Source organism: Pocillopora damicornis, chromosome 13 (genome assembly GCF_964200805.1).
Source record: "Pocillopora damicornis chromosome 13, jaPocDami1.2, whole genome shotgun sequence".
Taxonomy (NCBI): Eukaryota; Metazoa; Cnidaria; class Anthozoa; order Scleractinia; family Pocilloporidae; genus Pocillopora; species Pocillopora damicornis.
Window position 1 is genome coordinate 630,059 of NC_142682.1, and position 21,643 is coordinate 651,701.

At 39.6% G+C, this 21,643-nt stretch overlaps 3 protein-coding genes and 1 long non-coding RNA gene across 7 annotated transcripts; 2 read left to right on the plus strand and 2 right to left on the minus strand.

Moving 5' to 3' along the window:
• Positions 1–10: 10 nt before the first annotated feature.
• On the minus strand, positions 11–21,445 carry LOC113681307 (uncharacterized). 2 transcript variants are annotated; one of them, XM_027198395.2, is made up of 3 exons: positions 21,177–21,445; positions 20,384–20,503; positions 11–274 (listed from the first exon to the last, which is right to left on the minus strand). In XM_027198395.2, exons 1-3 carry the CDS (start codon positions 21,405–21,407, stop codon positions 152–154), a joined length of 474 nt encoding a protein of 157 aa, XP_027054196.2. In that variant the 5' UTR covers positions 21,408–21,445; the 3' UTR covers positions 11–151. The 2 variants fall into 2 exon arrangements, with proteins under 2 accessions (XP_027054196.2, XP_089048945.1); XM_089192819.1 differs by lacking the exon at positions 11–274 and adding an exon at positions 19,376–19,629.
• On the minus strand, positions 3,217–3,866 carry LOC149034906 (uncharacterized). The gene is made up of 2 exons (XR_016182635.1): positions 3,741–3,866; positions 3,217–3,596 (listed from the first exon to the last, which is right to left on the minus strand). It is a non-coding gene; the product is annotated as an uncharacterized LOC149034906 (long non-coding RNA).
• On the plus strand, positions 4,715–15,865 carry LOC113681310 (uncharacterized). Of its 3 annotated transcripts, none has more exons than XM_089192747.1 (12): positions 4,715–4,788; positions 8,310–8,584; positions 8,954–9,101; positions 9,512–9,817; positions 10,304–10,646; positions 10,947–11,086; positions 11,627–11,995; positions 12,825–13,049; positions 13,337–13,582; positions 13,966–14,097; positions 14,201–14,686; positions 15,282–15,865. In XM_089192747.1, exons 2-12 carry the CDS (start codon positions 8,334–8,336, stop codon positions 15,525–15,527), a joined length of 2,892 nt encoding a protein of 963 aa, XP_089048873.1. In that variant the 5' UTR covers positions 4,715–4,788; positions 8,310–8,333; the 3' UTR covers positions 15,528–15,865. The 3 variants fall into 3 exon arrangements, with proteins under 3 accessions (XP_089048873.1, XP_089048872.1, XP_089048874.1); XM_089192746.1 differs by lacking the exon at positions 4,715–4,788 and adding an exon at positions 5,984–6,405; XM_089192748.1 differs by lacking the exon at positions 4,715–4,788 and adding an exon at positions 7,939–8,114.
• Positions 16,805–19,252, plus strand: LOC149034907 (melanocyte-stimulating hormone receptor-like). Its single transcript, XM_089192810.1, has one exon. The coding sequence runs from the start codon at positions 18,121–18,123 to the stop codon at positions 19,030–19,032; it is 912 nt and encodes a 303-aa protein (XP_089048936.1). The 5' UTR covers positions 16,805–18,120; the 3' UTR covers positions 19,033–19,252.
• Positions 21,446–21,643: the final 198 nt, after the last annotated feature.

Sequence of the window (21,643 nt, forward strand, 5' to 3'; positions counted from 1 at the left end):
TAATGACACATTTTTATAACAATCAGGCTCTTTTAATGTTACACTTGTTACATGATGGCAACATGATATCGATATAAACTACAATTAATTTGCAGGCTTAGATTAGAGGTGTTAGATTTTTCCGGTTTCCAAGAGAAGGAGTCGTTTTTCTTTACTGCAATTTTCCAATGTGCAATTTGTATATGCATTCCCCAAATCGTGTCACACAGCAAAGCTTTTCCTCGCACGATTTGCTGATCATCATACAACAAGGGATGATGGGAAAGCACTTTTTCTGTATAGGACGAAGCAGAATAGAAAATAGTTAGCCCTCGATGTATTTACTAGCATAAATAGCACAAGGCCTGTAAAGCAGTTTTCACTTCAGTTTCGAAAATTGAAAACAAAATAATCTAAGGGATCCATCAGAGCGAAGGTTTACATTATGATTAACCAATGACTAGATTCAAAGTGAAAAAAAGCAAACCGCTTTAAGCGCAGAAAATCGCCATTGACCAAGTCGCTTTTGCTTTTAGTTTTGCATCTGATTGGTTGAGAGGATGGCACGATTTTTAAGGACCAATCATGGAGAAAAGTTAAGATTCTTAGTTTTACTTTACTAATCTGGATCTACATCAGTGGGAGACCATTCATTGACTATCGCTGGGTTTGGAGGGGGGAGGGGAGGAGTGGTTTGCCCACTGGGTATGAAAATGAGGGGAATTGAAAATTGAGTGACCCTAGTAGGGGCCTTTGAAATAACTGAAATGATATTAAGGGAGGGGAGGGCAGGGAATGGAAGTTAAAGAGAAGCAAAGATACTAAAATTCAGCCCCTGTAAAGAAAAATTGATTTCCTCGTTTAATTTGTGCTCAATTCCGGAATGACGGGAATCGTGAAATGTCCTCACAAAGAAGTCCTTCAACTAAATTTCGAAAGTATTACGGCTTCGTATATATTTAATTCCCTACTTCGCCCTGTTATTGGTCAAGAAAAACCCATGCAACCCTCTCAATCAATCATATTAAAAAGGATACATCGCCTGATCACTCGCCTTTTGCCGCTCTGAGTGCGATTTAAAAGCATTTACTTCGAGTTATATTCGGCTCCTTATAGTATTTAGCTCTATTTTGATTGACTTTCGCGAGCTCTGTGGTTTTCTTCGCACGACACTCAGTCTAAACAGCTTTTGAACAGAGAAACTTTTTCGACTGAGATAATTTACGCAAAGGGTGTACCTTTTCTCCAACACGTTCTATTCATTAATTGCATAGAGTAATTTTGCGGCTTGGTCCTTTTAATTAAAAAAAGGAAAGTCTGATAGAAATGAAAAGGTCCTTTCGATCAAATCTGTTTTGCAAATGCAATAGAAGTCTGATAAAAAAGGTTGTAATACCTCTTTACTTAGCTTTTTCCTTATTAAGAGGATGCCCACAAGTGGATCAACTGCACTCTCTTCAGTTGTCCCCATGATACTGATGACACTGATGACAGGGATTCTTTTCGACAACTTCTCTCGCAGAATAATTTCCAGCGCTTAATAACAGAAACAAAAAGACAACAATCAGACACCAAAGTACATGTAGATTGAGAGGGTTCACATCATAGTGTGTAAAGATTACAAATTAGGAAAGTCAGCCTAGGAAGGGGCGAATTTTGATTTAGAAATTACAGATTTTTTTACATCAGAGCATAATAAGTATATTTTTAACATCTCAAGTTAATTAGCTACATATGATCCTGTCGTTAGGTCTAAAACGGGAAGTAAAAACCAAATAGATCTGATGAGTAGAGGAGGGGGGTATCCGGATCTTCGAACCTTACCCCTAGATCCACTCCTGGTGCATATTCTGTACTACATTTGTAACATTTTTTGACAAAATGTATTTTTGGGAAGTTTCTATCGGTCAGTCTTTTGAATAAGGTTGGAATGCATGTTACAAAGAAATCTGCTAGGTGAGAAGAAAACTACACGAACCATTCAACCTCTTTGACTTCTTTCATCCATGGTCACCAAAACACAAAAAAATGCTGGAAAAAAAGGATTTTTTTGTAACTTAAACCGTTTTACGACTCAATGTCCTTATTACCCTCGGAGTTCATGCGAGCGTTCGCATCAACAGGAATGTACCCAAGATTTGCGGGAACTGCAGTGTCCCAGTTGACATGTCCCTAAAAGTGAAGTTCATGCATGAATGCTCAGCTCGTCAAGTTGTTCTTACTCCCAGTATGAAAGAGTTAAAGCTAAATAGCGAAGAGGTAAAACACGGTAATTTTGTTCGTTTTATCCTGATTGCCGTTAAGCGTAAAAATGTTGCGGGAGTTTTATTTGCGGATTGGCGATTTAGTGCATATGGAACAAACTTTTTCGGTCGAGTTCATTAAAATTTCGGTAAAATTTCGGTAAAATTTCCGCACAGCTCCATACTACATTATGCATTCAGTTCTTGGATAGAGCAAACAATGACAAAAACAACACATTGCCATTAGGAAAACAGATCTGTTTTATAATAGTATGGGGCTGTGCGGAAATTTTACCAAATGATTCATAGATGAATATTTCGAAGTAGCACATATGATGAATTCGGAATTGACACTCTTTATGTGAATTTTTTCATCCGATTAGGGCGGACAATTATTCACGTAAGTGAAATACCCTGGCTTAAACCGCGGAAGTTTGGATATTACTTTGGATTTCGCTGCGGTTCCTTTTTTAACGCCGGATTATTCACTGAAATACAGTCTGCTTGGAATTCTGCGCATATAGTTGCGTAACAAACACTGCACGACTTGAAATGAAGATCAGGTTATAAACAATGTTTGGATTCCTGGGAAACCACAATAGCAATCGCAACCGCAAACGCGTTCAGAACGCGATTGACTATCAACCTTTTGCGGGGTCAATCTTTAAAGCCTACCTTGTATGTCGTGCTAAAAAATGGAACAGATCTGTACATGTCCTTCTGAAGATTATCCAAATCCCATTTTCATTTTCTCATAGGATTATTTGAAAGACTCTGCTTGTCGCAGCTCGTCTGTGACGTACGGTGGATCACAAGTGTAGAAATTAGGGAAATAAAATATTGTTGCATTTCATGTTGCACTTAGGAGCAGACATATCTGATGCATGTCTGCATTTGACACCTTTCAAAGTTAAGTTCCAAAGCCCACCGAAATTGGGCTGATAAACCTTGGTAACAACAACGGTTTGTTGAATCAGGTAACACACTCCTCGCTCATCAAAATCCTTTGATGAGAACTCTTTGCCCTGGTTTCTTTTAGTTGCGCGTAATGCAAAGAGTAAGTGTGGTATTAGTGAACAAACTCGGAATAAAAGCTGATAAAGAAAGCCATGCCAAGGCAACAGACGTAAATAAGAGGCTACAGTAAAATAGAATTTTGTTACGTGCCCTTGGCGAAAGTCCATGTGGGCTTTTATGGCGTCCTTCATTAGTTCAATAAACACGCCAGCATTCTCCGCTTCTGGTCCAAGAAACCAAGTCCCAACAGCAGCCCATGGTTTTGCTACATCGTCGCTAACAGCACGTTTGGAAAAAGTGCCACGTCTATGGGTGAACATAGGCGCTCCAATGACTTAAAGTAGAACACAGTGAGAGCTAAAATAAAAGGTGTGCATAAATTACAAAAACACAGCGAAATAGAAACACAATTCATGCACTTCGAAAGTCACAAGAAAGGTGAACGAAAACGAAAGGAAATTAAGTGACGAAATCGATGTCGCTATGTTGCTCTCAACATACCTACGCCTTAGAACCAATGTTTAAGAGATGAAATTAAAAGAAGGAAAATAATATTGCAAACTACGTGATGAAACTGGTAGAAATGTAACAAAATGCGGGTGCAAAAATAACGGTCACGCGCGCTGCTTTTGCAGTAGGGAATCAAACAACGCTGCTTTCATTCATTACACTGAGGTTAACTTCTGGCGCCGTAAGAGACAGCAAACGCATCCAGCCATTCGCGAAATTCTAACTTAAAATATATCTTTATTTTTTTCCAAAGACGTCTCCTTTGGCGTTGCCGTCCTTTTCACAGTTCGATGTACACTACAATCATTCTTTCCGCGTTCGGTGGTACAATACATACAGAAATGTTTTGTCCCAAATAAACGCATTTTTGTAAGAATTAGACCAGTAGAAACAAAACCGACAAAGGTTTCTTTCTTAGCATTTGCAGACATTGAAAAAATTTCAGTCTTTCTGTCAACTCGTTTAATCTGTGACAATTAATCAAAGCGACAAGTCCTTATCGTTTGCACTCCGCTGTTACGGCTCATTTACGATGCGTATTTTTATCCGAGTAGATGGTTCATGGTTATGTAAATCGGATAAGAGACACGAAAGATACGTTTCCACAGCTTCGATAAAGGGGATTTGATATGCATCCTCAGGGAACACGATTTGTTCAAATTGACGCTTAGAGAATGATTAGTAGAGGTGAGATTTAGGAAAGTCAGCACAAACAGCTGTACTGCAATTTATTCTAGGAGCTCCCGATCCGCGCAAAAACTCTCTTTTGTCTACGAATAATGCTGCTGAATAAATTGACGGGAAGATTCTTTTGAAGGCAGCGCAGGGTTAAGTCCAAAATATGTGCGAAGCGAAAACTTTAAGAGAGAAGTCTGTGGTGTCTCTGACTACTCAACCTTGTCTGCTAGTCTGACCACTGGCTTACTTAAGAACAGGGCGCAGTCCCTGAAGAGGTTAGCCACGCCTATAACTTATTATGCTCACTAAAGCAGCGCTCATCTTGTGCAGAACAGCTTTGCAAGGCTCCGATATATTCCAGGTAAGGAGTACGTGCTCTTATGGTCTTTGAAGAATTATCTAAGCTATAGATTTCAGAATAACACTAGTGAGGCCTTTGTGAAGCTCTAAACGTTGGCACTAGACGGCGCTGACGAAAACGCGAGTTAATTCTGAGAAATTTACATTTATTGGTGTAAGAAATATTTCACTTGTTATGGCTTAGTTCAATCCTTTAAAGTGTACGGTCTGCGGTAAATTATTTGAGCCCAGTAGCTGGTCATGCAGTAAACTAAAAATTTGACATCTTAGGGTTTTCTAACAATACTTTGCATCTTGAATTCTCATCCTCAAACTTTTTAATGCAACTTATCCTCGTGGACTCTCAGAGCGTGAAAAGCAAAATCAATGCACGAAAAATCATTTATAACATGTGTTTTCCGCACAAAGGAACAAAAGATGCCAATTTTCTATGGTTTAGAGAGCAAAGCTTGATATAACATGTGATATTTGTAAGGGACGAGTCTTACGCAGTAAACTGGAATGCGGTTTTTTTTACTGCACTGCGATTTAATCGACAAAGGCGCGACCAAGCCCCACCAAACTAAATCTTTGAGGGAGTTGGACATTAAGAAGAAAGGAATTTTTTGAAGACAAGAGCAAGTTTTTCCATGGCCATATAACTTTCAATTCTTTTCCCTTTGGCTGTGTTGTGGTCTGGTAGTTTTTGCTTGAACAGTTTTGTTCTAGTATGCAGATCGCTTGCAGCTGCACGGCCTATTGTAATTTTAGCAATTCCCGCATCAAATTAAATTCTCACACTCTCATCTCGCATAATTTAAAAGTTTCTCTGTATTTATATTTAGGAAGAATGATTAAAACCAACCTAAAAGATTTTTCCCAGTTCGGTTTACTCGACGACTTAGCCTAGTGTAACTATTGTTTCGTTTGACGCTGGTCTTCTACACGCCTCTGAAACAAAGAAAGGACTTTAATTAGCATATTTTCTCGCCAAATGCTCATCACTTTAAAAACAACTTGTCAAAATAATACCTCCAGGTGTTTCTTTTTTTTCCAAGTTGAAAAGGTCACGTTATTTTTTTTGTCTAGACTGCATATATGCTTTTGACTTCGACCATTTTTATTGGCTTGTCTAAGGTTTTTTTTCAAGTAAGTATTACACTTGTTCACGATTGGATCCTGAAAGGTATATGAAGCTGTTCTGCCTACTAACCAGCATTGTACACTTAATTAGGGCGGCACGCACGCATGCTCCTTCCAGCTCGTTCACACCTCAGCACACTTGCTAATAGCATTTAATAACTCTCACGCCTGTTTTTGATTTATTCAGTTCACTTTTGAGGCGTAAATATTTTTGAGCTAAAATGATTGTTCTGATGTAACTCCATTAGAAATCTCTAAGAGGTTGTATCAAACGCGGTTTTAGGATTGCACGATTCATTCCAAGTAATTTCCCGAAACGTGCAAATATGTGGCATCTAAAACCACGTACCACGTACAGGCTGCGTGTGTTTACACAGTCGGGTGTTACCAAACTATGGAGCATAATAAGTAATAGCCACGCCTATAACTTATTATGCTTACTAAAGCAGCGCTCATCTTGTACAGAACAGCTTTGCGAGGCTCCGATATATTCCAGGTAAGGAATACAAGCTCTTATGGTCTTTGAAGAATTATCTAAGCTATAGATTTCAGAATAACACTAGTGAGGCCTTTGTGAAGTTCTAAACGTTGGCACTAGACGGCGCTGACGAAAACGCGAGTTAATTCTGAGAAATTTACATTTATTGGTGTACGAAATAATTCACTTGTTGTGGCTTAGTTCAATACTTTAAAGTGTATGGTCTGCGGTAAATTATTTGAGCCCAGTAGCTGGTCATGCAGTAAACTAAAAATTTGACAGCTTAGGGTTTTCTAACAATACTTTGCATCTTGAATTCTCATCCTCAAACTTTTTAATGCAACTTATCCTCGTGGACTCTCAGAGCGCCCTGTCGCTGTGAAAAATCCAGCTACAATCTCTGAATGATTCATAAGACTATAATTAGTGTATCTTTGCGGGAATTTTTATTCTGTGGTCCACTTTCAGAGCGTGCAGATTCGATAGTTTTTTATTTTAATGGATTATGGCTTAGTTGTACCAACGCGATCCACCGACTACAATTATCCAACCAGGCGCGTTTTCATGTACAAATTGCAAACACTTTAGGCTATGAATCGAAATACCGGTAAGGTTTCCGCACAGCCCCATACTATTGTAAATCAAATCTGTTTTCCCAATGGAAATGTCTTCTTCCTTCATTCTTTTCTCTAATCAAGGACTGAATGCATAATGTAGTATGGGGCTGTGCGGAAATTTTACCGAAATACCCATTAATTTTAGCAATGCATGTATATTGAATTCAAATGCCTGTGTGGAAATCAGCTGCCAACGCTAGATTTAAAGCTTTCATTAAACTCAAAACTCGTATATACTGTTCGGTGGTAATCTGATAATCAACTAACACATCTATTTTGGGCAATAAGCCGGAAAGGAAATCTATTACAGACTGCTAATTACTTTTTTAAACGACTGCAAAACAGAATCATCATTTTTTAGCCGCGAGGTTACAAATAGGCTCATTTTGGCGATAACTCTTGCTCGCGTCTTAGGAAATCACTCGTCTCTTAAGACGACAGATCAGGTGATGTCAATAGAAAATAAGTCTATCTCGAGATATATATATATGGTAAAATTTCCGCACAGCTCCATACTATTGTAAAACAAATCTGTTTTCCCAGTGGAAATGTATTGTTTTTGTCATTGTTTTCTCTATCCAAGAACTGAATGCATAATGTGGTACGGAGCTGTGCGGAAATTTCACCATATATTAGATCATGAGAGAGAGCAAAGTCTTGCATCGGAATTTTCCAATCACGTGTAGTGTGCCTTTGTGCATAATTATATACAACTTGCCGTAAACAATTGTTTTGTTGCAAGGAATACTTCTCAGTGCGGTCCGTCTAAAATGATGTCAATTAAAGCTTTGGGATTTCGGACTATGAAGTTTAAAAAATCGTTTTTTTGTTTATCTGATACACATGATTGCACATGAATGTAAAATAAATTGATTCTAGAACGTGCATGAAAATCTTAGATGCACGCTTTCCTACTTGTTCGTTTTTATGGTTCACTTCAAATTTACGAAAGGAGCTGTGAAGTAGGGAGATATCGGTGAAAGAAAAAAGGGACTTGGAGGTTATTTTTCTGAGCAAAACCACATTGAAAGAGGAAACGTGATCTACGAGCCTGGATTTAAAATAAGTGGACGCCTGGCTTAGTAATCTCGGATTAATGTCCGTGGCCAAGTAAGTACGCAGCCACCCCTCCCTCCCCAACCCATCAACAGTTATTTGTTAAGGAGATATTCTGTTTTGGTCACTCACGGGAGTTAAAGGGTTAATCTGTTGCCTTAATTTTTATTCATGACTGTGAGTATCCACCTAGAAAAGTGAATTCTATCCGCTAATCCAACCCTAATATACGACTATCTTGTTGTTAAGATTTCCTAGGAAACAACTGAAACCATGTTTCGGCCACGCCAGAAAAGAACTGCTCAAATAGCCGCTGGCTCCGGAGGAAGGAAACCTCGACTGTCCAAGGCCCCTATGTACACTCCGCGGCGAGAAGTTCTGTACCGTGGAGGTAATAAAAAAGACAAACATGACCATTGGGCAGCCCTGGGAGCCTGGTTCCTAGGACCCAAAGCGGAAAATGGAGATGTGTTTAAAGACCTTTTGACGGGAGCTGTCGACCATCATATCGCATTTCGTCACAAGTGAGTTCTTCAAAAGAAAGAGAAATTAAAATAGGGTTCCATTATTCTCTCTTGAGAGCCATTACTTCTCGTTTATCATCCCTTCCCACGGACTTTTTGCCACCTGCAGAGAAAACGCTTTAACAGGCAGTTTGAGTGACAGCATGAAACATTCTATGCATGGACGAGGTTTGTTGTTACCTCAAGGGCAATATACACATAAATTCCATTAAGCACGAAATAGGGTCTGTTCAATTCCTTGACTGCATTTGTTCAAGAAGCAGACAATTCTTTAACCATGAAAGTGAACAAATACCTTATTCAATTGCTTAGTCGTTCAAGTTCAGTCATAGCTGCAAAAGTGACCAGGTTTGCATTTTGATACTCAAGCTATTTCCCCTGTGATCCACCGTATATGACGGACGAGCTCCGAGAGGCTGCATCTTTTAAGAATTCCATGGAACATTTGAAGACAGAAGTGGACAACTTGCAGAAAGACCTGGAGAAATCTGTGCCATTTTTTAGCTCTAGATACAAGGTATTTTTTCCTCCATGCAATTGTTCGCCTCATCCTGATTGTGTGTGAGGATATCCTTCTTGCTAACGTTCTCATGAACACCAGCCTCTCAGTTTCGTAACTTGGCGGCCAAGTATCATTCGATCGGCTTTCTCAGGTGCCACCCTTTCTTCAATCATAAATAAAATGTTGATATGTAGGTACAGTTAGACGACAAATTGGTCATGGCATGTACCCAAGGTTCCGCTTGTTATCAGCAAGACACTATGTTACTTAATTACCCTGTTATACTCTCCCACCGATGCAGCACCACAGTTCCTTCAGAAACCTACCTCTCCCCCCCCCCCCCATTCTATGGGTTTGGTTAACCAAATGAACAAAGTACTATACAGCACTTTATAAATCAGCTTATATATTTCTTTTGTCTCCAGGGACACGTTCTTTGGGAGACAGCCATGCCAGCTAACCTTGGCTATATGACTACCATGTTGTTTAACCAGAACAACTGCGCAGCAGAGGCATCGACTGTTACCACAAAGTTCGAGGTGGAAGTTGGGAAGGATTTGTGTATCATGATGGGATATGATGGCGACAAAGCCATGGGTCACCTCACTGCTGGTGGGTCTGTGGCCAACATTGAAGCAATTTGGGCTGGAAGAAATGTCAAATACTTTCCATTAGGATTGCAGGAGGCTTTGCTGAAGGAAGAAAAACTTGCTGCTGCTAGAGGTTATAAGGTGAATATACTTAAAGGAAAAGACTTTAATAACCTTCAAAACGAAATTGGCGTCAGCTACTGTGTTTTTTAGCGCTGTCATTCAGCTTTTGTAAGGTGGACTCGTTCAAAACGTAATTCTCATTTATATCAACGGATAAGATTTTCATGGGAACATTAAATCCTTTCCTCAGGTAGATCTACTGATTACTTTTGCGGAATCGAAGTGGTTAATATATCTAATGATTTCAATTATTTTTATCATTATCATAGTCACTACCATCATTACTTTTGTTAAGAAGACTGCTCGGAAGATAGCCATGCTTGATAGCTTGATGGCTTGATGTTCTCAAGTTTCAAACAACCCGATCTAAAATTCTGTGCCGACAAAAGCCAATTCCATGCTGGAAAACTTTTGGCCCGCTTTAAAGGATATGTTTAACAGTTTTCTACTGAAAAAAAGGAAAACAATTTCCAGCTATATCTTTCATGCTTAATTCCTGATTAGATAACCTTTCCTCAAAGAGGAGGAGAAAAAGGAGAACTTCAGAGTGCTTCCCAATGGGAACTCCTCAATCTTGACGTCGACACCATTCTAAGAATGCCAAAAGACGTGCAAGATTTAACTGGTCTCCAGCATCAAGAGTTCATGGGCGTCATGGGCCAGTATCTCTATGAATCTGTTGGAGCGCAAGAGTTTGCTCGCCGCCACATGTTGACACAGAGTCCTTGTGTGATTGTACCAAGCACAGCACACATATCCCTTACCAAAGCAGTTACAATTCTAGGACTGGGACGAGAGAGCCTCGTCACTGTGGCAGTTGACGAAGATGCTCGGATGGAACCAAAAGGTTTGTTCATTATGATGCTCGATATAACTTTGAGGTTTGAGTGTAAGAGAACGACAAAGTAGACAAGGTAAAGAAAAAATGAGCACGAAAACCTACTTGGCTTAACTTTCACTGTTTGCGCTACAAAAGTCTAAAGCCGTGCTTATTAATATTTGATCCAAAACCCTTTCTGGAAGAGGAAGGAAGGTAGGCCGATATACCTAATCCGGCTACTTTGAACTGTTTCACTGACGTCCACGACTTAAGATTTACTTATAGCATTCGAATGAATCTCACCTTGCACGTGCTGTCTTTTTTCAGATCTGGAAAGAATTTTGCAGCAAAAACTAGAAAACGAGATTCCGGTGATTACAGTTGTATCTGTTATGGGTACAACAGAAGAGAGCGCGGTGGATCCACTCACAGCGATTTTGGAACTTCGAGAAAAGTTTAGAGCTAAGGTACATCTAACTGAACAGAATGAACCTTTTCTGTAGTAGAACCCCGCTAACTCAAATTCGAACTCCCAGGGGAAACAAAAAAGAGTTCGATTTGCCTGAATAAGTAGTAAATAACTGAAAACGGGGTTTCTGTGCAAGTAACCTTGGTTCTACTGTAGTTCTGCCCATATTTTGAGCCTGAAACTGGAGCCTTTCTCAAATTTAAACATGATTGAACGACTTTTTTTAAATTCGGAATTACGTAAGTGCAGTTTTGGAGCAGGTTGGCTTGGGATAATGCTGTCTTCGGGCCAAGGACTCCAGAGGAGCGGATGATGTTTGTTCTTGCTTAAACATACTTCAAATGACTAGCTTACGAATTTCTTCGCACTTAAAACCGCTCTTAGGTCAGGTTGCAATTATGTTTTTTCTCCGGCCTCACGTATCCCTACTTCTTCTTAAAATCTAAGACGAAAGGTTAAACCTCAATGTTATCTCACATTACAATCACGATGCTGGGGCGCCAAGCTATTTCATTCACTCTTCTTTATCGTCATACAGGGCCTTTGCTTCAGCTTGCACGCGGACGGGGCTTGGGGAGGATACTTCTGTAGCATGTTACGAGATCCTAAGAGTAATCTTGTAGCCGCTGGTAGCGAGGGATTTGTTCCCGAGTTGTGGCTGAGTCCATATGTTAAAGAGCAGTTGTCAGCCATGGACCAGTGCGATACTATCACTATTGACCCACACAAATCTGGCTTCTGTCCTTACCCCGCTGGAGCATTATGCTACAGAGACAAGTTGATGAACACCTTTCTTCAGATCACCACCACTGTTGTGTATTATCATGGAGACATGACACTTGGAGACATCGGCATCGAAGGATCCAAACCAGGAGCTGCTGCCGCTGGGGTCATGTTGGCAAACAGGGTGAGAGTTCACTCGTCGTTTATCACGTCGGAGGGGGGGGAAGGGGAAGATGATTTTTTTTTATGGGGAAGGATCATATGGCTTTCAGGGAGAACGGTGAGGGGATCAGGATCAACACAGAGTATAAAAGGGAGGAACTATAGAAAATTCACGGCATGAGATGGGGGGGGGGGTGATTATAAGGATGTTACAGGGGATAAGGTAAATTTTGTTTTTACATAAACACGAAACAAAACCTCTTCTCCCCCCCCCCTCACCAGCCCCAAGTAAGGAATAATGATAACCAGTCCTTAGATACAAACCTGCCCTTCCTCTAGCTTTCCAAATAAAAAATTCCCTAATTCTTAAAAAAAAAAAAAAAAGACGGACACTGTCGGGGATATTCCGGCATGGATATGATTTGAACTGCAATTGAGGTTTTTCACTGCAATAAGTATATGTACTGTATTAATTTGACCCGTAGTTCTGTACCAAATGTGATGAATAGATCCTCTCTAATAAATTGCGGTTTAAGCGAATGCATTCCAGAAAAAAATTTAGACTTCGAACTAATTCTATAGAGTCTGATTAGGAAACCGTGCGAGAGAGAAACCGATTGTGAGTTGGCACCTCAACCAACCAAGCTACGAAGTCACTTGTTGGGAGAAAGACAATTTTTGCTTTCAGATTATTTGTCTTAGTTTCACGCTGGTCATAAATGATCTCAAAAATAATCCTCATTTAATTGAGTGACAAGAATATTTTTCATTCAAGATTTTTAAGCAATTTGAAGACGCAGAAGTTATGTTGTTGGTATGTAATTGTTTGCTTCGTATGTGATCATATGTAGGTCATCGGTCTCGACAAGAATGGCTACGGTCGTATCCTAGCTGAATGCATGTTTACTGCCAAGATCATGTACTGCCTGTGGGTAACACTAGCTCAGGACGATGACATCTTTGTCTTGGAAACGACGAAATCGCTTCCAAAAAAATACAAAAAGATGTCAGAAAAGCAGCAAAAGGAGTTTATTAGGGAGAGGATTCTGGGGAAAAGCGACGAAGAACTCGTTAAGGTATTTTTTTTTCAATGATCCACGTACAGAGTCACGTATTTTTCTGATGAGGAATTTACTGAATCGGGCCGGAAGAATGAGTTCACCTGACATTACCTCTGCCATGTTGGAAGAGAATATCAGTCAAGTGAGGGTTTTAACTATTTTTGAATGAAAATTATTTCAGGAGGCGTGGAGTACTTTGTGAAGTTCAATTAATTGCTCAAAGATTGTCTGTATCGTATCTTGATATCTAACAAGAAAAAAATTCTGGCTATAAAATAACCTGCTGCCTCTTTAACTTACAGGATGAAGAAGCTATGGAGTATCTCCTGGAGGTTGGTCCTGACACCATGATACCGTGTTTTTCTGTCAACTTGAAAGGAAACAGAAGTGTTGAAAAGTGCAATGAGATCAACTTGGCACTATTCCAGGACCTGTGTCACACATCTAGCGCGCAGACCGCGCGTCGAGTTCCAATGATTGTGACAGCATCAAGTTTGGTTCCTCATAAACACAGTGCTGCTGTTCCGAATTTCAAGAAAAGATTAGGGGTAGGAATCATGGGGCTATATATGGGGGTTAAGATACATAATGACAAATGTCTTTAAGGGCCGATGATAATCCAGGGTTATTACCATCGCTTTTCTGTGCTTAGCGCATACAACTGCAGCCGTGTGATTCCCTGTTACAGCACTTGTCGATGGAGCAGTTGAACCCAAAATCATAAAAGTGCTTACTATGGTTAATCAGAGGAATATTAGATATCAAACGGAGCCAATAACAACTCTCAGTAAAAATCGAACTTAATGAAGTGTGGAAGAACACGATTAACCAAGACGCGATAGGTTTAATTCTGATTGGTCCAGAGAATGGCGCGAATTTTCTAGACCAATCGCAGCGGCAATATATCTTTATTATTTCTTTTGAAATTTAGTTGGAGCACGACAATGACACACCTGTCAAATACATCATCACAACCTGCATGGATCCATGGGCCACGTCCACAGAATTCTTAGACGACATGGGTGACATTTTGAGGAATGCAATCCTTAACGCAATTGGAACGGTGAGGAAGTATCATATCTTGTTTCTTGGGTGGGAGCGGGAATGGAAACGCTTTTTGTCAGTTAAGTTAGCTCTTGTCCTTATCTTTAATACCTCTTTTTCAGTGCACCGATGCCAAAGTTCTCCACAACTTTGTCACCACAGGAGTTGTCAATCAGGAGAACGAAGTGATCGCATCTTACATCGGAGACTTCAACAATGTTTCCAAGCAGTATGACAACGTGGTGAAACTGGAGTTCCTCCACGACAAAGACGCCGAAGAGTATATTTCCATGCAAGAAAAACTGCTTAAGGCTAGCAGTGAGCCTCAGCCAATTGTGTTTAGAAGCAAAAGACAAAGGTTCCACGAAATCTTCTTTGAAGAGTCCGAGTACGCTGGTGAAAAGGAAAAGTTCGATTGCTTCGTTGGTATGCCTTCTGATCATGACAAGAATCCATTCATGTCTGTAACGATGAAGATCATTGATGTTCCACGTTACGAGCACTTTGACAAGGGCGATTACCAAGATCACGGTAACTACTTCATGTATGGCGACAAGAAGAGTGTATTCCTGTTTCACATTCCGACCAAAAGTCCAGATTTCTTTCAGGTAAATGACTTTTTTGGTTTAGCTTACTAGAGAAAGTCTCATATACAGACGATTTCTTCTCAGAGATTAAAATTTACATGGTAACCGCTACAAGAAAGTGTTTTATCAACATTTCCGACAACCACCGTCACCAACTTCACGTAAGAAAAGGAGCTCAGCTAAATTTAATTGATTAGGGGGGTATGGTTTCAAATTTCCTCACCTCAACGTGAAGTGGCTTTCGCGCGGGCTCATATATTCACGCGGGGGGAGACAAACCGGAAAATTACAGAGTGTCTAACATCGGAAAAGGTTTAGGATTCTTGTTTTTTCACCACTTGAATCACTACCTTACAAGGGAGAGGGGTAAGACGCTCACCCCTAGCCTCCCTGGTTACGACCCTGCACAAGAGTTTTTGTTTACTAAATGAGTCCGCATACAGCCAAATGCCATTTTCCTACTCCTTGAACAGCATGTTATTTATTCCATATTTTTTCTCTGCCAAGTGACTTTTTCCATTTATGCCTCTGGTTTAAGATGATCCTCGTGATAGTGCACTGTCTTGCCCCAGGACACAATTTTTTGAAGATAATTCTCTCCGTTCAATCTTAAAAGGTGGTTCAGCTTGATGGCGTCCCTGATAATGTTGGCACGGAGAAGGTGGTGGACTTGTTGCTCAGATATGGAACCGAGGTGGAGATTCCGAGCATCTCTGGTTCACCAAAGATCGAGAATGGAGAGGTTCAAGACCCCTTGACCAAGAACAAGTTCGACATCTCCTTCGTGGGAATCGATGGTGCAGAGGTCACGTCCAAAGTGAAAATAGCGAGGAAAATCTGGTTTTCTGGAACTACCGTGTAATGGTTAGACGTTAAATGGGACTTCGTATGGTTCACAGACTGAAATTTCCTCAAATTTTATCTTTGTAGACACTAAAGTCCTTTTGTAAAAGTTCACTTTTCTTCTTGAGGTATCCCTACTGATCGGTAAATTTAGTTTTGCGAAAGTCTCTGATCTACCACTCACTAATCAAACTGGGTGGCGATAATGTAATACTTAAACGTTCGGTATAAGTATTCCCTGCCACCATAATGGACGAAAGAGTTCACTTTTCCTGTAGCATCTACTTAAACCCAACACTGTTACATTACTCGTTCTTTCCTTGTTGTCAGGTCGGATATAAAATCTGTGCAGAACTACATTGTCTTTTTAGCTGCGGTGGTAATGTTTCGATGTAAACCGTAGTACGTTTTAGATCACAGTTTGTCATTTTTAATTCTACGAGAAAAACGAAGGGCTGTTTGGGGACCGCAGTTCTAGAGAAAAATTAAAAAATACACACTTTGTGAATTCTGAACGCGAATCCTGATTAAAGTGGGCCATCTATTCTATGTATTCAAAGGATTTTTGATAAACGCATTAATCGAAATATCGTTGAACGCAATTAGAATCGTTTCTCACGTTATCCTAGTGCTGAAAATAATTTGCCAAAGAAACGAGCTTGACTGCAAGTGCCGAGAAAGATCCTACTTCCAATGCTCAGCTATTTGGAAAAAATACCTTTGAACAGATGGAAAAGTTTCTTATTGTGTATATTCGCTCATGTTTCGTCAGAAAACTTTCGGTTTAATTTATACCGATGGAAAATTTGTTAAACCTAAACCCTTGATCGACATAACCATGGTAGATAATCAATTTTTGTGCCTCAAACTACATTTCATAACCAGCTGAATGTATGAACAGTTTTCATAATGAAAGGATGTCGTGAACCGATATTTCCTCATTAAAAATTTTCTCAATGTCTAGAATGCACCCGGTGGCAGATTTCAGCTCAAGAAGTCGTGTTTTAAATTTACGAACTTTAGTCGTGAAGCAATTCTGAACAACTTTTGTTATTTGTGGAACATATGGCGGATATCTTAAATATTAATGTGATTTAAATTAAATTTTAATTTCAGCGATTATAAATGCAAGACAGCCCCCAAATTCTAACAACCACTTTAAAGTGTTTAATTAGACTGCAGATAACCTTTGTACAAAAGGAATTAATTACTGGCCAAAAAAACGGTTCAAGTTTTCTTCATACGTTCAACAAAAGCAAAACATTACATTTCTAAACGAAAAAAATGGATGAATTTAATACAACGGAACTTCAGTATAATAACTCTAAAAGTCAGAAGTCAATTAATTAATAGGAAAGATCCAAATTTGTTTTGATAATGATGAATATGCATTTTCAATATGGCACAAAAATTATTAGCGGAAACAGATCAGTTTTCGACCTAATGACTTCGCAGTCACCAGGTCGGCAAATATGAGTGGGTATTTTGCCTTCTAAGTGTTTTTGTTCTGTCAAATCAGCTTTCACAATGTCTTGCAATTCAGGTTAGAATCCAAAGAGGGTTTGGAGAGAGTTGAAAGGGGAATCTGATTATTACGTTGATAGTCTTGCCCTTGACTTTTTTCAATGGTAAATTTTGAGTTGCCGTATTTATTCAGCTAAGACTGAAAGTTATAATTTAACGACCTCCTTTACAAGGATTCTGATAACATTTGAAATAGCGGTTTTGTATTAACCAGTAACATGGAGAAATCTTTCCCAGGAACCGTGTCCAAGAACAATTCCATCCGGCAGTAATTTGCCAGATGTAAGTAATATTCCATCTTTAATAAGACTACGCTGAACGTGACAATTATTGTACCGAGAACCTTTCAAAGCATTGTCTTTTTATTTATGTTGAAAGATGTTAGAGAATTTTCACATTTTCTGGAACGATTTCTTAGAATATCAATGTAGGTTGAACAAAATTCGAGTATTTAGAATTTTACTCAGATTAAAACCCTTGGTATCAAAATTTCATTCTAACCACTTTGAATTCGTGTAAACTCCATCTTCAGCAAAAAAGCCGATATTATCATCACCAAATACATTACAGCTACGCCTGTGTCATTAGACCAGCCGACAGTTAGGAATATGATTTCCTACTGCTTACGTCATCAGTAACTCGATGACAATTTCGTTGAAAGGTGGCAGAAGTGCATGATTCAAACTGCAGTTAAGCCCTTTTTCGCAGGGAGTTTTAGCATGAACTCCTCAATTTTTTAGACTTGCTTTCCCCATCCTGCTGGATCAGAAATTTAGGCATATCAACAAAACAATCTAAGCTGTCGAAACGATTGGATCAGGTAAGATACGATTTACAGCGTTCGTGAATATCCTTTTCCACCTCCGTTCAAACCACGACTGGTATATATATTATAAGAACCATTTCTTTTATTTCGTTATCGAGCTTAAAAATTCACCATCTTTCCCATGAAGCAGTTGACTATATTTGTTGTTTTATTTCAGTTTTCTTGCTTCCTTATTGATAGAAGACTTGTGCACCACACCTCAACTGTCCATCTAACAGACCAACAGCTAAAAGTTTCCCTCTGAGGCGACAATCTTAAAGAGATGGGTTGTGAACCATCAACATATCTTTCTTACTTCTCTATGATTGCATCACTGTGCCTCTCGTGCATTACCATCGCGGGGAACCTTTTGGTCTTGTTAGCAGTTTATCAAGACCCTTACAAAGAACTGCGCAAACCTTTCACTGTCTTAATCGCTAACCTGGCACTGGCAGATTTGACCGCGGGCGCAATAACAGAACCGATGGCGGTGTACTTCACATATCAGGAAGTGCAAGGAAGTGTAGTAAATGATCTGGCCGTATATATTACGCATTTGAGCTATTTCATGTCATGCACTACTTCAGTATTAACCCTTAGTGTTCTTGCAATTGATAGATATCTAGCCATATCGTATTCTTTGTGGTATAAATGTCATGTCACTTTGTCTTGCACTATAAAAATCTGCGCGGCTTTGTGGATCATGTCTGTGCTATTATCACTGACATACATCAAGACAGGTTATATCAATTTTGCGTTTGTTTTTGCCAACACAGCAGTGCTTAGTACAGCATGTGTTCTAGTTTTCGCTTATTACCGAATATTTAAATCTCTCAGGATTCGCACGATTCAAGTGGGAGTCTTACACGAGGGTAGAAGTCAACGGTGTGAAAGGCAGAAGTCACTGCTTTTAGAAAGCAAATTAACCAAGCTATACTTGATGATGTTGGGGATATTTTTGTTGTGTTTTGTCCCTTCTTGTTTGTTCATCTATGTTTTGTATTGTTGTTCTCTGTGTGATTGTTCTGTCATTCACTGGTTGAGAGACATAAGTTTCCTGCTCGTTTTAAGCAACAGCTCCCTAAATCCAATCTTGTACAGCTTACAACTGAAATCTTTTCGTCGGGTTTATAAGAGTATGTGCAAATGTGGGAAGAAAAACCGTGTGAGGGCAGTTATGGGACAAGGGACCTAACATTCAAGCCATTTTGTTAGAAGATCTTAACGGGTCTAAGTTTGGTGAATCGTTCTAGGACAAATCAACGCACCATACGAGTGGCATATTCAATATTACTTTAGCGACTTCTTAGCCTTGTTTATTTTTTCATGTTATGACGGATAAACAGAAAATTGGCGCGTCGAGAACCGATAACTCAGCAAATGAAAAACTCAATAAACGTGACTTAACTACTTTAGGTAGCCTCAGACTTTTGAGGTCTGACACATTTTAAGGTTGTTTCGCTTAATACTTCTGTCCAAAGAGCTACTATCTCACCCAGAACGAACTAGGAATCCCATAAATCATTCATAATGACACATTTTTATAACAATCAGGCTCTTTTAATGTTACACTTGTTACATGATGGCAACATGATATCGATATAAACTACAATTAATTTGCAGGCTTTGTTAGATTTTTCCTGTTTCCAAGACAAGGGGTCGTTTTTCTTTACTGCAATTTTCCAATGTGCAATTTGTATACGCATTCCCCAAATCGTGTCACACAGCAAAGCTTTTCCTCGCACGATTTGCTGATCAACATACAACAAGGGATGATGGGAAAACACTTTTTCTGTATAGGACGAAGCAGAATAGAAAATATTCAGCCCTCAACGTATTTACTAGCATAGATAGCATAAGGCCTGTAGAGCAGTTTTCATTTCAGTTTCGAAAATTGAAAACAAAATAATCTAAGGGATCCATCAGAGCGAAGGTTTACATTATAATTAACCAATGACTAGATTCAAAGTGAAAAAAAGCAAACCGCTTTAAGCGCAGAAAATCGCCATTGACCAAGTCGCTTTTGCTTTTAGTTTTGCATCTGATTGGTTGAGAGGATGGCACGATTTTTAAGGACCAATCATAGAGAAAAGTTAAGATTCTAAGTTTCACTTTACTAATCTGGATCTACATCAGTGGGAGACCATTCATTGATTATCGCTGGGTTTGGAGGGGGGAAAGAGTGGTTTGCCCACTGGGTATGAAAATGAGGGGATCTTGAAAATTGAGTGACCCTAGTAAGGGCCTTTGAGATAACTGAAATGATATTAAGGGAGGGGAGGGCAGGGAATTGAAGTTAAAGACAAGCAAAGAGTTAAACATCTTATTAAGCAACAGGGAATGTTTTTCAGGGTTTTTACAACGTGATCTCATGCTGGAAGTTGGGAGAACGCGAGAAAAACTTGTAAACAGACTCAATTTGGGAATAACTCCCAACACTAACCCGCTTGAATCTCTGTTTCCTTGCAATGTTTCAAGAACCGGGTAAAGAGAGGGAAAATTAACGAGAGAGTGAAAGAAAAATATAAAAAGGAACAAGAACGTACCTCTTCCTCGGAAGGTTCGTAGTCTGCACTTTTGAGACACAAGCCAAATTGCTTGAGACATTTCAATTCCTCACAGGCGCTGTTTGCTGCATTCTTACAACTCTTGAACTGCACAACACACTTCAATCCAACAAAATTAATCAAAATTAGATCAAGTGAATGTAATTTAAGGGAACAACCTCATCTCTTCGAGCATTCTGTGGCGTAGTACTGGATCGCAGATCGGTCGAAATCGGGAACTCAGATCTCTTTGTACGTTTTGTCATGCTCTTAACTCACATTAATCTCTCGCGAACCGCCACTCGTTTTGGCTCGTGCCCTAAACTGACTGTCTGGGACAGGCTTGATTCTCTTTGTTTCAATCTCACAATAAACGAATTGAACATCTATCTTTGCCTACTTTTTATTTGAGCTTACCTCATCCTCTCTTCATAGCCGCGATAACACATACGTCAAACATTTGCGCAGCTGCGAAAGTTGTAATAGCTGCTGTCAGACTGCTAGAACTAAGTCTTATGTAGTCATGTCGAGGTTTAAACGAACGCTTAAGCCAGTGACTTGTTTTAAAACCGTATAAAGAGAAGGGTAGAGTTTTCGTTTTCCGTATTTTTGTCTTTTTTTACCTATGTTTCTATGATTTCAATTTATTTTCACAAATCTTGCCTGACAGGAGTTGTTTATAATATTTTTCTATGAAATATTTGGCGTGAAATTGGCGCGCAGCTGGCAAAAATTGATCTCTTTACTCATGCCCGACGTTTGACCACTGTGTTGGGTGTGATTCTATACTTACTCTTAACAAGCCTGGTTGAATGCTTGGCCTAACGCTCGGCTGAAACTCACGCTTGAAGCTTGTCTCGAAGCCATTGTCCATCTTCACCAAATGATAAAGCTGCCTCTTCATTTCATGGTCTTCTCCCCTGACGTACTCCAACATGGCCTGAGGGTGGAATTCCGACGCCCATTCTGCTTGAACAAAGACGGAAATTGCTGCGAGAAACAACAAAGCTAGAATTGCCTTCATGTTGACGCGTCCTGGTTTCAGTGCTCTAGAAACACGTTGTGAAAAGGGATACACAGGCTTCTTTATATAGAACCCGGTTCAAGCGAGGGTTTCGCGTTCCTCGCGCATTTTTTATCGAGAAGACAAAAGCCTCTTCGATGTGTTTAGACAGCTTTTCTACCGCCTACCGCCTGTTTGCGGAGCAACTTAAAAGAAATTATTTTCGTGTTAAATTAAAAAAGTCTGTTTTCTCACCG